The sequence below is a fragment of the Emydura macquarii genome, unplaced genomic scaffold, assembly GCF_026122565.2.
Source record: "Emydura macquarii macquarii isolate MOO-44397 ecotype Brisbane River unplaced genomic scaffold, CSIRO-AGI_Emac_v2 contig_1253, whole genome shotgun sequence".
NCBI lineage: Eukaryota > Metazoa > Chordata > Testudines > Chelidae > Emydura > Emydura macquarii.
This window is the reverse complement of record NW_027131390.1, coordinates 82,951,719-82,969,285: the sequence shown is the minus strand read 5'-3', so window position 1 is coordinate 82,969,285 and position 17,567 is coordinate 82,951,719. Positions and strand designations below refer to the sequence as shown.

The 17,567-nt window shown below is 39.0% G+C and overlaps 1 protein-coding gene across 1 annotated transcript in view; it reads left to right on the top strand.

Moving 5' to 3' along the window:
• The window catches only part of UPP2 (uridine phosphorylase 2), a 28,289-nt gene extending 16,420 nt beyond the window's left edge, over positions 1-11,869 (top strand). The window contains exons 6-9 of the mRNA XM_067549419.1: positions 3,091-3,205; positions 4,540-4,749; positions 8,102-8,248; positions 8,960-11,869. Of these exons, the coding sequence (XP_067405520.1) occupies positions 3,091-3,205; positions 4,540-4,749; positions 8,102-8,248; positions 8,960-9,141 (654 nt within the window). The 3' untranslated portion in view covers positions 9,142-11,869. The remainder of the gene's footprint in view (positions 1-3,090; positions 3,206-4,539; positions 4,750-8,101; positions 8,249-8,959) is intronic.
• Positions 11,870-17,567: the final 5,698 nt, after the last annotated feature.

Genomic DNA, 17,567 nt, shown 5'->3' with positions numbered 1-17,567 from the left:
TGTGCTTAGCTCAGCAACCTGAAAGTAAGATCACTTCACACCATGCACAAACTATGAAATATAGTTGAAAATATTACAGTCAACTTCTAAAAGTCTTACAGTGGCTATCTTATTTTATTATTATGCTTTAAATATCAATCAGACGTTTGGCATTGTATAGGATCTTAATCCTGCAACCACATACATACATCACTTTACTCACATGAGAAGTCAATGGAACCACTCACCCGAATGAAGTTGCCCATTTGCGTTTGCAGGACTGGTGCCTAAAAAACAGACACTGAAAAGACTGGGCTCTGGGAAAAACAAAAGAGGAAATAATGACATTTTTATTATTACTCTGTCAATCTACAATTCAATGACAACTATGACACTATCAGGATACAATCCTAATCTAAGGCTTTCTCGACACACACACTTGTACTATTTTATCTCAATTAGTTTTAGTTAAACCAATGAAAGTCTGTGTGTGGACAAGGCCTAAGACAAGATGTAGCACATAACTGAGCCAAACAATTGGAGGTAAAGAGATGGGAAGACAAAAGAACAGCAATAACTTCAGTTTCATAGACTACCGACGTGCACAACTTGTTGATTCCAAATTATTTGTTCTTGTTTTATATCCCCTGACCTAGACATCATTAGTTGACTGATATCTTTCAGGCATCAATAAACCAGCCAATTAATGATGGCTAGATCAGGAGCAACTTTCCACAGTACATTCAAGTCTGCATGATTCTGACAGCAAGTAGGATAATATTTCTGGCCAGGGTCCCATTAAATGCTTTGTTGAGAGTTGTTGCTGATGTCACACTTTAGCAAGATGCAAACAGGCTCAGAAATATCAGGGGTATTTATGAGATGATTTTCTTCCTTGGATATTTTTTAATAAGAATAACATTTTTAAAGCTGTGGCAAGGAATTCAGGCAGCCATACAAGAATAATAATACAAAAATATTTTAACATCTAAAATGAAATAAAAACTTAATAAAACCATCTTCCTATAACAACAACAAAGAAAGAGGTGGGGACACATGGCAAATGGAAAAAAGAAATGATGGGACCAATGGTGTTCCTGTTGGGCCAAAATAAATCCTACCCCTTTGGAAACACCTGCCTCTGGGTTTTTGGAACTGATTTACTGACAAGATAGATTTAGGGAAAGGACATTCTCTCAGTACTGAGGTTAGGCTCTGGGGATGAAAGTAGTAGTAAACAGCAAAAAAGACCTATGGCAGCAAGTCTCAGAGCACAGGTCAACTAAGTTGGGCTTGCACTGCAGGGCTAAAAATAGCAATGTAGACATTTGGGCTGGGGCTGAAGCCTAGGCTCTGAAACCAGGAATAGGGGAGGGTTTTGGAGCCTGGGCTCCAGCTGCTATTTTTAGTCTCAAGTCAGATAACCAAGGCTCTGAGACTTGCTGCTGCAGGGTTATTTTTGGGGGAGGTTTTCATGTAGACATACCTAGAGAGGCAAGGTGAGCCAAAGCAGCAGACTCTTTCCCACCATGCAGACACCTCTCCTGTGAGCACTGTGACCTACATCCTTGGCAGCAGCAGACGATTACACAGTGCATCTCAGGAGAGCTATGCCAGGAGAGCTCTACCAGCTGAATATCAAGCTGGTCCCCTGGGGTAACTTAGAGCAGCCTAAATAATTGTCTGAATTATGATGGTTGTCAATAGTTCTAGGAACTGTGTGATGGGGCGTATAAACCCCACACTCCTCCCAAAGGGTTTAAAAGGCAATGCTAGGCCCAGGTAGCCCCACCCCTCCAGACCTGCCGAGCATGCTCTGACTGGAGGAGCAGGTTAAAAAGAGCTCAGAAGCCCATGCAAAGGGTGGAGGACAAGCTGCAGGAGAAAGGAACCCTTCTCCAGGAAGCCAGACAGAAGAATGAGACAGAGAGAGGACCACAGAGTGGATAAGGCTGCTAGGCAGAGCCTTCTCCAACCACCATCCCATTTGAGAACCTGCAGGGCCTTGCTCCTTTGGACTCTTATGTTGTAAAGTGATTGACTGTCTGGAAGTGGCGTAAGTCCTGCAACACTGTGCTTCCAACCCTGAGGTGATCCTGCCATTGCCAGCCATGTTGCTTCAGGGATACTTTGTACTGCCAGTGTAGTGTAAAGTAGCTACAGCATAGGGAAGAAACTGGACCTGTAATGTGTTTGGGGCTTCATGGGGTGAATGCAATTCTGGGTGAGTTGTAGCCACTTCATTTTTACAATAATAACTCTTATTATTTGCATTACAATAGCATCTAGGGACCCCCTCTGATATGAGGGCCCTGTTGTGCCTGGCACTCTACAAACATATTGTTATATTTACTATTTAATTTTTGAATTACTATAGCACCTAGGAGCCCTAGTCATGGACCAGGACCCCATTGCACTAGTTACAAACACAGAACAGCAAGATGACCCCTGCCCCGGTTTACAATCTAAGAATAAGACAAGAGACAAAAGGTGGACACAGAGAGGGGAGTGAAAAGAAACAATGAGACAATGTTGGTCACCATGCAAGGTAGCCGTCTCATCACACCAGCAGCCTAACCCTGGTCATGTTTTTGTAGGAGACTTTTGAGGAGGGATTTGCAGGTGCATAATGAGGTAGCTTTGCAGATGTTTACATGGAGCTCCTCCAAGCATGACAGAACAAGAGACAGTCCCTATCCCCAAGAGCTTTCTATGTGGCATCATTCCCTAAAATACCTAGAGAAAAATACCCATGGGAACTAATAATTAGTTGGACACTATTCAGTCCTAGGCTCCATCTCTGTGTTGTCCACCCTGTAAGAGGTATGTGAATAGAGAACCAATCAGCAGTACAACTTTACCTGGTGCCATGCTGTCAGGTAGGATCAGAGAGAGTAGTTCAGAGGACCTGGCCCCTCACATGGATGCCCCAGCTCATGAAGGTATGATTCAGAGTCTGATGCTTCTTCCACAGAAAAAAATCCCATTGACATCAACGGGAACAGGATACCTCTGTCTATATAGTAATATTCTGAAGTAATTTTATAAACATGTATCAGCTTAAACAAAAATGATGATTAATGATGCCTTCATTTTCTTTCCTCTCAACAGCACGGGATGGGTATTCCTTCCATTTCTATTATGCTTCATGAACTAATCAAATTACTCCATCATGCAAAATGCTGTGATGTTACTATTATACGCATCGGTACTTCTGGAGGCATAGGTGAGCCACCAGCTTTGCTACTGCCAGATAGAAAGAATGTTTAATAAAATACAGCTAAGCAAGAGGACAAATTATTAGGAGCTTTTTGTATTTTTTATTTTTTTCATGTCTTCAAATATCAGACAACAACATGAGATTTTATTTCAGGTCAACAAATATCAGACTTCTAATTGCTGGTTTAGCAGAAACCTATGTTTTCATAATACATGATGTCTTGAAATCTAATACATTTGAATAATATTCTTTCCAGATCCAAACCAGCTGACAGAAATTTACTCTTATTTCCCAAAATACTCACACACAAGCTGATACCATGAATGGAAAGGTTCAGCGCTAATGGAACATCTTTCACTCAGTTAATAACAATAATTATAATCAATTTTTTGTATGGCAAGCCCTACAGTCCTAATTAGGATTAGGGCCCCATTGTGCTTGGTGCTGTACACACATAAATGGAAAGACAGTTCCTGTGCCAGAGCGCATACAGTCTAAGGATGAATGGAAAAATAGGCAAGGAATGGGGACTAAGAAATCTTTCTCTTATAATGGAAGTGTTTAGTCAATATTAATGACTCCATTAACTTGAAGTTAAGAAAATATAAATTCAGACACATTCTCAGAGAGAAATTGGAATAACGATATAATGGGAGTTTTGCCTGCACCCAGACTGAATGATCAGGTCTATTCCCCCCTCCTCTCCCATTTCCTCCAATGAGAGCTTTGACAACATAAAACTTTCAGGATTTAAACCCAAATTGAGGAGCACAATAACATATTTTAACCAATTCATGGGCATCTTAGGACTTCACATTTGTCGCTGTGCTGCACTTGCACACAAGATCTTTTGGAGCATCATGGCAGTGGTGGGACAAAGAGCTATTCTTCTGTTCAAAACATCCAAAGCCCCCAATGAATCAGCTAAACAAAAATCTCCTTTACCTTTTAGTAGTAGAGGAGCTAAGATGCACAAGGTTTTGGCGGGATGGGAAAGTTAGAAATCAAAATAAATATGCTTACCCTTTCACGCAAAGCAAATGCACATTAAAACATAGACAAATCATACATACACACCAGTAACTACATATGAACTTTCCTTGCCCTACCTACGTCAGAAGTAATAAATACCCTTTATCCAATGTATTCCCTTCATAATTCTTCATATCCACACGTGTACATTTATTGAGTTTTACTTTGTATGCATTTGAATGGTTCTATCCTATATATTTTGCTGATAAGCATTCATATTTATTATGATTTTACTGTCATAACTTAGATTATAATATAAATGATAAATATTACATATCCCTAAGATATGCCCCATCCCATTTCTTCAGGCATTGAACCTGGGACTGTTGTAATAACAGACACTGCAGTGGATTCGTTTTTCAAGGCTCGGTTTGAGCAGGTGATACTGGATAAGGTAGTTGTACGAAGCACTGAACTTGATAAGGACCTTGCCGAGGAGCTATTGAACTGCAGCAAAGAGATCCATGACTTTCCAACCCTTATTGGGCATACTATGTGCACCTTTGATTTTTATGAGGGTGAGTACTAGCTCTAATTTACTATTCATTTTGTTTTTCAAACTTAAGGACAGATCGTGAAAACTTTGTTCAGGCAAATGATCAGTGCAGTCAGCGGGAGAGTTGCCTGAATATGTACTGAGTTAAAACCAAGGGAGGACTTTAGGATTCGATTCATCATATATTTTAGACTTGTTTACTGGTCAGAAATGGAACTACTTTCATAACATGTCATGCTAATTAACAGAACCATGAACTATACTGTAATTGGCCTTTATTGCATCTGCCATACAGTTACATTTTGTAACACCATCACATCTGCAAAGAACGTATTATTATAAACCATGGCAGTGAATCAAGCTTTACAATTCATTCTGGATGGCACGCACTCCCTTAGGAAAGTATAGGATTCCCTGGATAGCACTTCCTGCTGTCCCTCAGCCCTACTGAGCCACAGAAACCAGCCTATATTCAGTGAATCTCTAAAAGCAATAGGCACATAGCATTAAGTTGTTAAAGTAAATAGCCCCTTGTCTATAATCTTAACATAATTTTAACAGATGGGTTACACTAAATTACTTCCTATGACAGGATTATAGCTTCAGAATTACCAACCAGAAGAAAAATGTCAGTAAGTGTGTGGCATTTGTGTAAATAAACCTTAGATCCCTGGCAATATCCTGGAACTATTTCCTTTACAAAATTAAATGCTGATTGCAAAGTGGATGAAAAAGAATAAATGGAGAATTAATAATTGGAGGACTATTTATAAACCTTGGAGCTGCTTGCAAATGCAACCATCTGTGTGTTGCTCAAGGCCATGTTTTACTTAAATAAAAAGCCACTTGAGAGGATTAACAGTAGGAATGACAATGAAATTAAATAGTTTGTCCAGGTTAATAAAGCTGTAGGTGTACATTTGCCTGAGCTGAGGACAAAACATCTAAGTGAGAAACATAAGCACATGTGAGAAGGGCTTCATTCTTTGAAGATCAAAATTCAATTCCAAAATTCTAGTAAAAACAATCAGTGAAGTTAGCAAGACAGGTCACTCACCAGGAGCTGTAGTTCTATTAGACAACTGCCTGAATTGACAATTGTAGAGATGTGCATATGTCCTCAATATAGAGCCTGAACCCTCTAGAGGAATTGTGTCTACTGTTGTTGTATATATGTTTCTGCACAGATCCAGACTTTCAGACCCAAAGGCATGTAATGTGCTTCAACCCTGTTTATCCCAAATCAATTCCTTTTCCTACTTAGTTAAAAAATGATCTAAAGATTCAGAAGCAGGGAAGGTGGCTGGGCAATATGAATCCAGTTGCAAGTAAGCAGCCTTGTTTTGTCCTTTGATAATTGCCACATTCGGAGATTAGCTAATGATAACAAACTCACCCTCACCCCACTAAAGGAGTATTAACTGAGTTAATGACTCCAAGAGTACTCTTTCTCATTAGACATAGACCTTTAGGCTAACTCAAGAGAATGATACCACAAAGATGGGTGAATTGAGCTCCATGTAGAAGCCTTACACATCTCTGTTACACTTTTCTGAGCCACTGTGTAGAGGCTGCCTCAGATCTACTAGCAAGTGTTCTGAGGCCTGGTCTACAGCAGAAAATTTGGTCAGCATAACTGTCGCTCAGGGGTGTGAAAAATCCACAAACCTGAGCAGTGCAGTTAAGCCGACCGAAGTCTCCCTGTAGAAAGTACCAGGTCAACGGAAGAATTCTTCTGCAACCTAGCTACTGCCTCTTGGGGAGCTGGATTACCGACACCAATGGGAGAACCCATCTCATCGGTAGCAGTGGTTCTATACTGCTGTTCTACAGCTGCAGCAGCACACCTGTAGAGTTTTAAGTGTAGACAATCCTTAAGACCTTCAACTGAAAGACACATGCAAAGTCATAGCAGGCTTGAATGCAAGGAATGATTCACTTATTTTCCAAGCAAAGTTTGTCAGGCCTCTGGACTGGCCTCCATCTGCTACAAATAATCTATGGGATTTACAAAAAGGCTTTGTCCTGTCTCAACATCAACTAAGAACATTTAGAACATTTAGACTGTACTATTTAGCCTCACCTTCTAACTCAAGAAGATTAAGGACCAACAGTGATAGATCATCCCCTATCAGTCTAGGTGACCTATCCTTACAGCACATTGTTGAAGGAGGGCTTGGTTTTGCAGCATGGATCTCAACCACTCTCCTTGCTAATGTTACAGCCACCAGGAATGCTGTCCTTATAGATCCTTTTGAAGGCCATTAACCAATTTAAGCACTGCTTTAATTTATGTGGGAGGACATGGCTGCCCTCAGCAGCACTGGGGACAGGGCAGTGCAAGAGTATCTTTGTCCACTTGCCCTCAAGTCCTGCAGCCAGTGAAGGGGGCAGCTTGACTAGACCCAAGAACTGGGCCCTTAGAATATCAGAGTCTGAGTGGGAGTTAATTGTTTTTCTGAATGGATCCTGAGTCTAAAGCCTTGTCTACACTAGCACTTATGCCGGCAAAACGTTTGTCACCCAGGGGTGTGAAATAAACACCCCTCTGAACGACATAAGTTTTGCCGGCATAAGCGCTTGTGCAGCCTCGTTATGTTGACAGGAGAAAGCTCTCCCACCGACATAATAAAACCACCTAAACAAGCGGAAGTAGCTATGTCAGCAGGAGAATGTCTCCCACCAACATAGCGCTGTCCACACAAGTACTTATGTAGGCAAAACGTATGTCGCTCAGGGGCTGTTTTTTCACCCTCCTGAGTGACAGAAGTTTTGCCAGCATAAGTGCTAGTGTAGACAAGGTCTAATGATTTGGAGAAGTGAGCACAGAGAAAACAAGACAGTTGACAAGAAAAAATATTCTGAAACCACTTTGGTTTCCTATAATTAACCATCGCCCTTAAAGAAAGAAGAGTTAAAACTAAGATTAAAAGGTCTTTTTCCATCTCCATTTTCTCTGCATAATGGAAGGGGCGTGTGCACCTAAATTTGTTAATCCTTTTCCACAGTGACTTGGTGTTTTGTAGATTTCATCTGTCAGAGCCTCACAGAGCTATGCCAACTCACACAGCTGAGAATCTGCCACTATCTCTCTATGCATCTGTGGTTTTTTGGTCTCACTTTTGTTAAAATTTCTATAGTTAACTCAGCTGTATTTTGTCATAGCAGATTGGTTTTAAAAATACATGGCAAATGGAATAAGAAATAAATAATTTAATGAATACTATTAAAATAATAGTTTAGTGAGGTTGTAAGTAGAATTTAGACAGATATTGCACTTTGAGAGAAACTGCCTGAGACTGCAGCCAGTTTTACTATGACTGTCAACCATATCGTATAAAAGCATGAGCAGTCACAGGTTTTTTTCTTTCCAGGTCAGGGACGATTAGATGGAGCATTGTGTTCTTTTTCCAATGAAAAAAAGTTGGAATACTTAAAGAGAGCTTATAATTCTGGTGTTAGAAATATTGAAATGGAGTCCACTGTATTTGCTGCTATGTGTGGACTTTGTGGTCTTAAAGGTAAGATTTCTTGTCACAGGCCATTTCCTTTTCATGTTTGTTCTCGTATACCTTCGCACTTCATAATTTTATCTACATATGGATTTGGTTAGCTCTGGGATTTATACAATGTGAAGACAGAATTTTGGAATACATTTTCATTCACCAAAAAGTATATTAACACAAATCCAGTGACTTCATAAAATGTTTACCTGAAACTGCTTGTTTTGAAGTGCAGCGCATAGAAAAAAAAAATTCTGTCTTGGCAAAACCAAAATTTCACTCAGCCTAGCTCTGAAAAGTTTCCTGGCTATGCCAGTGTCTGTGACTTTCTGTTACTGGCTGCAAAGATCACTTGTTTCCTGCTAACATATTGTGAGGCATATTTTCAGTGCACTGTGGGGAATGCATTTTCCAAGCAACCTCTGCCAATTGAGCTCCTAAGAAGCTCTGGATAGAGCTTAAAGATAGCAGTTGCAGAATTGCAAAGGGAGGGCAGTTGTGATGACGCTGCCTCAGTTTCTCCAGTACAGCTGCCCCTGTAAGTTCTAGGGAGTGCAGCTTCCACCTGCCCCGGGAGGTAAATTGAGCCCTTTATTTAATCCCCTTCCCCCAATAAACTTGCATTATCCATGTATGCTACGAACATAATCCTTTACTGTAGCAAATGCCATACATATTTGGTATATCGTAAGTTACTTAAAATGGAGCTTTTTTTTCTTTTTCTTATAGCTGCTGTTGTCTGTGTGGCGCTCCTTAACCGACTTGAAGGTGACCAGATCAAGGCACCCCATGAGGTTCTAGTAGAATATCAACAACGACCTCAGCATCTGATCTCAATTTTTATCAAAAAGCACCTCGGGTTATATAACAAAATGGAATTACTAGATAATGCATTTTTCCTGAATAACTAAGGAAAAATATATCCTGCCAATATATAACATGAATGTCTTATGTATTTATCTCTATATATCGATACGCGTAGGCAGACGTATATTGTTGCTCTACAGTGAATTCATATATAAATGAAACTATTTATAAGGAAGTTCCAAATTGTTTCAATGTACAATTAGTTAAAACTCTAAATACAGTTATAATGTAGTCATTTTGTCCTATGAGATTTTACAGCATACACATTCATAAAAAATTACACCTTATTCATAAAACATACTTTTCACATCAGATCCCGCTACAGGTATAAAAATTTGTGGAGTATAATTACAAGTAGCCCGTGTGGGAATCAGTGAACCTGATTTATAAGGTGCTGAACATCCAAAACTCCAACTCCTTTCAATAGGACCTGTGGGTGTTCAGCAGCTCTGAATGTCTAGCCCTATAGTGTTCCAGGATCCAGACCTAGCAAGGGATTAGTTTTGTTTAAATTTTACATATTTATATATCTCAGAAAGGGCCTGAAATGGAAAGTATGTAAGTATTACTAGAATACAAAAGCGTAAGCCACATAAATCCTTCTTATAGCAAAAATAAAATTATTATAATGGTGGAACTGCTCACTAAGTGGGTGCAGGTTTGGGCCCCAAGGTGATTGTTTAGAAAGACACCTGTTTTGAGCTTGGCTTAAAGCCAAAACCAGGTAATCTCCAACCAAAGTAAATCAGTATTTGTGAAGGCAGCTCATAATTTACTCACATATTTGGTTTTTAAATCTCTGTCAAAAGTTGATCAAACACAGATTCAAAAATGTAAACAGACGATGTCAATGTATGCTAACTCCACTACCATATAGAAAATGTTCCTACTTGATTATGTGATGTTTCTAGTTGAATACAGAATATCTTCATTTTGTTTTCATATTTAGAGTTTCAGTAAACACAGGTGATAAGCAGTTTATAAAGAGAGAATAAATATTATTGATCCAAATTTAATTTAACTGTAAATTACTAAAGTACTGTATCCGTCATACGTATTTGTTAATCAGCACATAGAAATACAAATCAGGATCTCTAACTTTAGAAATGGTTAAAAGGTTCTTTGTTGTTTGGATTTTTCACTTAATATATGGCTTGGTCCAGAATCCACTGCTCTCACTTTCCCATTGATGTCAATGGGCTCTGGCTCAGGCCCTATTTTTATGATCCATTCAGTCTTGTTTGCAATGCGTTTTGAGAATCTTACAATCTTTTAACAGTAATTTATAGAAGTTTAACAGTTATTTTAAATATCAGAAATGTCATATATCACATTAAAGAGAGCCCTAGTCTACATTTACCTGGAAATTCGGCAGCAGTCGACAGGGTAGCTTGCATAACTCCCGTCGACTGCTGGGCTTCCCTTCTGTGTGCTGTATTCCCCGTCGACACAGCGCTATGCCACTCGAGGGGGTGGATTTACTGCTTTGACTTCCTGATTGATTGAGCAGGTCTACACTGACTGTTCAATCGATCCAGAAAGATCGATCTATTGGCGGTGACTGTTGCCGTCAGTATAGACATACCCAGAGAACAGGTCTGTAAAATGAACACATTCTTGTCATTTTAAAATGCCTTGAGAATAGAATCAAAAGAAACTGTTACAAAACTGTTACAACTGTTCATGAGCTAGCCTAGATCCACAATTTGTATGGCCAGTATTCCTGAAATCTTCATCAAATACAGGAGAATCCCAATGTCATGAGCTAATTGGGAATCAAGGAGCTGATGAAATTGAAAAATTCACAAAATTGAACATCTCAAAATTACAGCAGGGATGATGCATTAGTTGCAACATGGTGCACTGCATTGCTTTCTTCTTGTCCTTCAAACCCCTGCAAAGCGATTTCCAATGCACTGAAGATATCAGAATATGAAAGGCTGTCCACCTGTTCTTCACTGACATCACTTTACTTATGTGACTGTAGTAGAAAGTGAGAACCTGAGACATGAAGCCTAGTGTAACAGGCCAGGTCTGAGGCCTGAGCTAAAGTAGCAGTCAAGGCCTGGCATTAGAAAGCAAAGTTAGCAAGAGTCCCAGAAACTAGCAAACACACACATTCCAAAGAAGTGCTAGGCATAAGCACATTCCAGAAAAGTGATTCTAGAACATCTCATTACCAGGAATGGTACCAGCTCACTCTCCATTGAAATGAGGACACACTGACCCCTTTTAAAGATCAGGCCAAACTGACAAGGTGAGGGACAGAGATGTTTTGATTGAACCATCCTGTACAAGGTAAAGGGTGGTATCTTACCATGTCAGAGGGTGGCAACCACACCCGTAAGAGGGGCAATATGCAACTTGTTTGTATCAGTGTATAAAAGAGGGTCTCAAAGGGAGTGTCTCTGCCCGGCCGAGTCAGGAATGAAAAGTGCTACCATTTATTGAGCTGGTCCATTGTAACAAGCATACTTGTATTAGTGGTCCTGTAGAGTCTGTGGGATACTAGGACCTTTGTCTACAATAAAGCTGGCCTGGTGCCTTCATTACTGAAACAGATCTCTGTTCTTATTGGTAATCCAATCATGGTTTGCTGTATCAGTTATCTACAAAGCTGAGACAGCATACTCACTAGAAGAACACATACACAGCCAACAACTGACAACAGTGACTTCACCACCCACCCTCAGGAAAAGTGTTTCTAAGATTGACTTTTATAGAATTGTGGTGATATTGTATCTTTTTTTTTTTTTTAACTTCAACTTTAATTCCAGAAAATACTTTAAAAAAACCTGTTTAATTAATGTAAGGTCTGAGTCTCCTTTCACTTATGCTATTTTACATTGGGTTCACTGTAATTACTCCTGTTTCTCACTGGTGTGAGAGGGGAATCAGGCCTCTAGCACTCACTACTCAGGCATCTGAACTGAAGTATTTTATTTAATTATATAAACAGGTACAGCACAGGCTCCCTCACATTGCCCCATTAGTATGCTGGAGGTATCATCTCTAGGAGTTATGGGTAGTTCTGGTTTCATGTCAAATCAATCCCTAAAGAGCAGTGTCCCCGAGGGATCTGTACTGGCCACAATGCTGTTCAACATATTCAGAAATGTTCTGGAAAAACGGGTAAACAATGAGGTGGTAAAATCTGCAAACAATATAAAATTACTCAAGATAGCTAAGTCCAAAGCAGACTGTAAGGAGTTACAAAGGGATCTCACAGAAATGGGTGACTGGGCTACAAAATAGCAGCTAAAATTAAATGTTGATAAATTCAAAGTAATGCACATTAGAAAACATAATCCCAATAATACATACAAAATGATGGGGTCTAAATTAGCTGTTACCACTCATGAAAGAGATCTTGGAATCATTGGATAATTCTCTGAAAACATCCGCTCAATGTGCAGCAGCAGTCAATAAAGCTAATAATGTTAGGAACCATTAGGAAATGGGTAGATAATAAGATGGAAAATATAATGCCACTACATAAATCCATGGTATGGCCACATCTTGAACACTTTGTGCAGCTCTAGTCACCCGATCTCAAAAAAGATATATTAGAATTGGAAAAGGTACAGAGAAGGGCAACAAAAGTGATTAGGGGTATGAAACAACTTCCATATGAGGAGAAATTAAAAAGACTGAGACTGTTCTGCTTAGGAGAGACAATTAAGGGGGAATATGATAGATGTCTATAAAATCATGAATGGTGTGGAAAAAAAGTGTTATTTACCTCTTCACATAATACAAGAAACAGGTCACCCTATGAATTTAATAGGCAACAGGTTTAAAAGAAACAAAAGGAAGTATTTTTTCATACAACGCAGTGTCAACCTGTGGAACTCATTGCCAAGGGATGCTGTAAAGGCCACAACTATAATTCTTTTTTGAACCCAGTTATATAAGTTCATAAAGAATAGGTCCATCAATGGCTATTAGCCAAGATCGTCAGGGATGCAACTCCATTCTCTGAGTGTCCTAAGCCTCTAACTGCCGGAAGCTGTGAGTGAAGAACAGGGGATGGATCACTCAATAATTGCCCTGTTCTGTTCATTCCCTCTGAAGTATCTGGCACTGGCCACTGTTGGAAGACAGGATAGGGAGCTCGATGGACCATTGGTCTGACCCGATATGACTGTTCTTATGTTCTCTGCTGATTATGGATCCTATCAATGACATCTTAGTTAACACATGGGGTAATGTGTTTGTACATAAATAATTTTTATATGCTGTGCTGCAAATCGGAATTTCTTAATTCAAGTCAGTTTTAATTAAAATTAATGTCAATTGTGGGGATGGTTTTGTGATGCTGAGATCTGTCCACTAGGCATGGACAGTGACTACCAACTGATTCCATACAGGCAACAAAAAAGCCATTATTGACTTCAAATACTAGCAACAGACTGAAATAAAACTTGGAACTTAGTGGATTCATATTCCATTTCCAATCCTCTGAAGCTACCAGTTCCCACACAAATAATAGTACCAGTATAGCACCCCTGGAGCTTTTAGTGAACAATTAATTACTGATCTTTTTTACAATGTTTTAAAACATTTGTTTGAATTTGGTGTTAATGCAAGTGAGATTAATAGCACTTGTTAGAGCCAGGCTTAATGTGAACCAGTGCTGTTCAGGCTTCCCTGCATCACTCTTCCAATTAATTAACTTCTTGAACCATGATACTTTTCAGCTTGATCCTGTTCCCAGAAAAGTAATATGGCAAAACACAAAACTTCTAATAAGTTAATTGAATGTACTGAGGACAACTTTTTGTTCCAGAAAGTGCAGGAAATAACCAGGGTGGCAGACATTTTACCCTTGATTCTGACCAACAGGGAGTAATTGGCAGCAAATCTGAAGGTGGAAGGTAATTAGGGGAAAATGATCATGAAATTATAAATTTCATGATTCTAAAGAGTGAGATTAACAGAATAAGGACAATGGACTTCAAAAAAGTAGACTAACAAACTTAGAGAACGGGTAGGCAAGGTCCTTTGGGAAGAAACTTTAAGGGAAAAAGGAGTTCAAGACAGCTGGCAATTTCTCAAGGAGACAATATTAAATGCATAATTGGAAACCATTCTGATGTGAGAGAAAGATAGGAAGAATTGTAAGAGACCAATATGGCTCCATCAGGAGGTCTTTAATGACCTGAAAATCAAAAAGGAATCCTACAAAAAAGTGGAAACAGAGAAATTGATAAGAGGGAGTAAAAAAAAGAATAGCGCACACATGTAGAAGCAAAATCAGAAAAGTTATAGCACAAAATGAGTTAGACCTAGCAAGAGACAAACAGCAATAAGAGATGGTTCTGAAAATCCATTAGGAGCAAGAGAAAGATGAAGGAAAGTGTAGGTCCTCTATTAGTGGAGGAGCAGAGCTAATAACTAATAACACCAAGAAAGCCAAGGTTTTAATGCCTATTTTGCTTCAGTATTCACTAAAAAAGTTAATGGTAACCACATAGCCAACACAATTAATATTAACAACACAGGGGAAGGAACCCAAGCCAAAATAAGGAAAGAATATTTAGATGAGTAAAATGTATTCAAGTCAGCAATGTTTGATTAAATTCATCCTAGGATACTTAAGGAACTAGTTGAAGCAATCTTATGACCATAAGCAATTACCTTTGAGAGCTCCTGGATGACAGGGGCAGTCCCAGAACACTGGAGAAAAGGGCAAACATAATACCTGTCTTTAAAAAGGGGAACAAAGATAACCCAAGGAATTATAGACCAGTCAACCTAACTGATACCTGGAAAGATACTGGAACAAATTATTAAACAATCAATTTGTAAGCTCCTGGAGGATAACAGGATGTGAATAGCCAGCATGGATTTGTCAAGTAGTTATGCCAAACAAACTTAATTTCCTTCTTTGACAGGGTTATTGTCCCAGGGGATGTGGGGGGAAGCCGTAGATGTGATATATCTTGATTTTAGTAAGGCATTTGACAGTCTCACATGACATTCTCATAAGCAAACTAGGGAAATGTGATCTAGATGAAATTATTATAAGCTGGGAGGGTATGGGCATATCTAGTGGTCTCCTACAGGAGGTCAATTCTGGGTCCACTACTATCCAATATTTTCATTAATGACTTGGATAAGAGAGTGGAGAATATGCTTATAAAATTTGCAGATGACACCAAGCTACGAGGAGTTGCAAACATTTAGGAGAATAGCATTAGAATTCAAAATACCCTTGACAAATTGGAGAATTGGTCTGACTTCAACAAGATGAAAGTCAGAAAAATGGAATGTACTTAGCTTAGGAAGGAAAAAAAAAAAATTAAATGTACAACTACAAAATGGGGAATAGCTGGCGAGGTAGTAGTACTGCTAAAAAGGATTTGCAGGCTGTGGTGTATCAAAAATTGAACATGAGCCAACAATGTAATGCAGTTGGAAGAAAGCTAATATAATTCTGGGGGACCTGATAACAGTCTTCAGATATGTTAAGGGCTGCTATAAAGAGGACGCTGATCAATTGTTCTCCATGTCCACTGAAGGTAGGACAAGAAGTAATGGGCTTAATCTGCATCAAGGGAGATTTAGTTAGATATTAGGAAAAGCTTTCGAACTGTAAGGATAGTTAAGCTCTGGAATAGGCTTCCAAAGGAGGTTTTGGAAACCCCAGCATTGGAGGTTTTTAAAAACAGGTTGGACAAAACACTTGTCAGAGATGGTCTAGGTTTTCTTGGTCCTGCCATAGCACCAGGGGCTGGACTTGATGACTGAGTTCCCTTCCAGCCCTACATTTCTATGATTCCCAAAATTCCATCAACTCCCATAGGAGCAAGGGTCCTTTGTTTTCAGTCCTAGTCATACCTTGGGTCTAATGGATAATGGGATATGGAGCAACGTACTGTAGGAATAGAAATTAGACCATTATAAACAGTTTCGCACTTGGGATTTAAGTTAGAAGAAACTCAGTTCTGCAGAGGTTAAAGATTATTGCAATGACACCTGTACCACTTAACAACCATTATTGTAATTTCCTTACAGGAGTAATCTAAAACCACACTACCAAAATGCATGCAATAATTTCATTTATCCCCAACATTGTTAAGAGGAGCATGTTGTAGTTTACAAAACCATATGTTTAATTATTAAACTAAACAATGATTGGAAAAATGAAGAATTCATTGAATGCTTTGTAGTTAGCAAGAACATTGTTTTGTCTAATCATTAAGCTGAAGATGAAATAGAGTGTAATGATTTCTCTGTTGCAAATATGAAGTTTGATGCTCTGTAATGCTTTCAAGTTAACAGTTTACAGAATGCAGAAAACTATGTCCTTGTGAAGTTCATTTTCAAAATTTCAACATTACTATAAAGGCCTTTCTGTTTTTGGAAGGGAGCATTTCATCTCACATCACAATTACTCACACTTTCCTTTTTGCCTGCAAATGGTAACAGATTGAGAAAGTGTACATGGGCATATACAGAATTCCTTGCCAAAAAGATTCTGTGCCAGTTGGATACTTGACCTTTACTCACTGATTAGCAATTAGGCTATTTATTAACTGGCTAATTTTTTTTTATTCACAGAAGTACAGTATATTACAAGACTTTAATATAATAGATAAGTTCTCAGACTTAGAAAACAAATTCTGTCATTCAAATTGCAGCAAGTCAAAAAATGGTACAGTAACTATCACAAACTCAAATCTACCATTAACAAACTAAGGGCCAATTTGGGCAGTATTTAATGTATTTCTGTCAGACACCTTATGCTCACACACAGAGGCCAACTAGAACCCCACACCTTTTTCTACCCCTGTGTAAGAGGAGAGAAAGTTAGTACTGCTAGTGGGAACTTGAGTAGTAGAGCTGGTTGGGAAATATTTTATTTCCTGTGAAAAAGTTTGCGTATGAAAAATGTTTTTCTTCATCAGAATTTCACAGAATTTTCTGGGGTTGAATTAAAAATTAAAAAAAAACGAAAATTGTGAACTTTCATTTGGCTGAATGAGGTGATACTGCCCGGTCCCTTCCACATAGGCAGTGTTAGGGGAAGAGAATGTTGCATAATGTTACAGTGTAGCTGTTGTTGCTCCTGTATATGAACCCCGTAGCACATCTGCAAACATTTTCTATCGGTCTATGTTCACTGCAGGCAAAATGTCTGGAGTCATTGTCTCTGGTGTGGATCCCCTCTACGTTCCACCCTCACAGAGAAATAGCTTTAAAATCCACACTGTGGCCCAAATGATTACATACAATATCAATCAATCGCTGCTGGTGTAACCTGGCACAGCTCTGTTGATTTCCAGGGTGTTGCATTCATTTATTCCAGAAAACACTAAATTTTCTGTAGTATAACAAACAGACTGTTGTCACAGGATTAATCTCCTGTGTTTCAAAAGTCAATCTCTTCTTCCTCTTAACATTTATTTTCCTTACAGGCTTTAGCCTGTATGGAGGAGCAAGAGATGATAATGTGGTGACAATA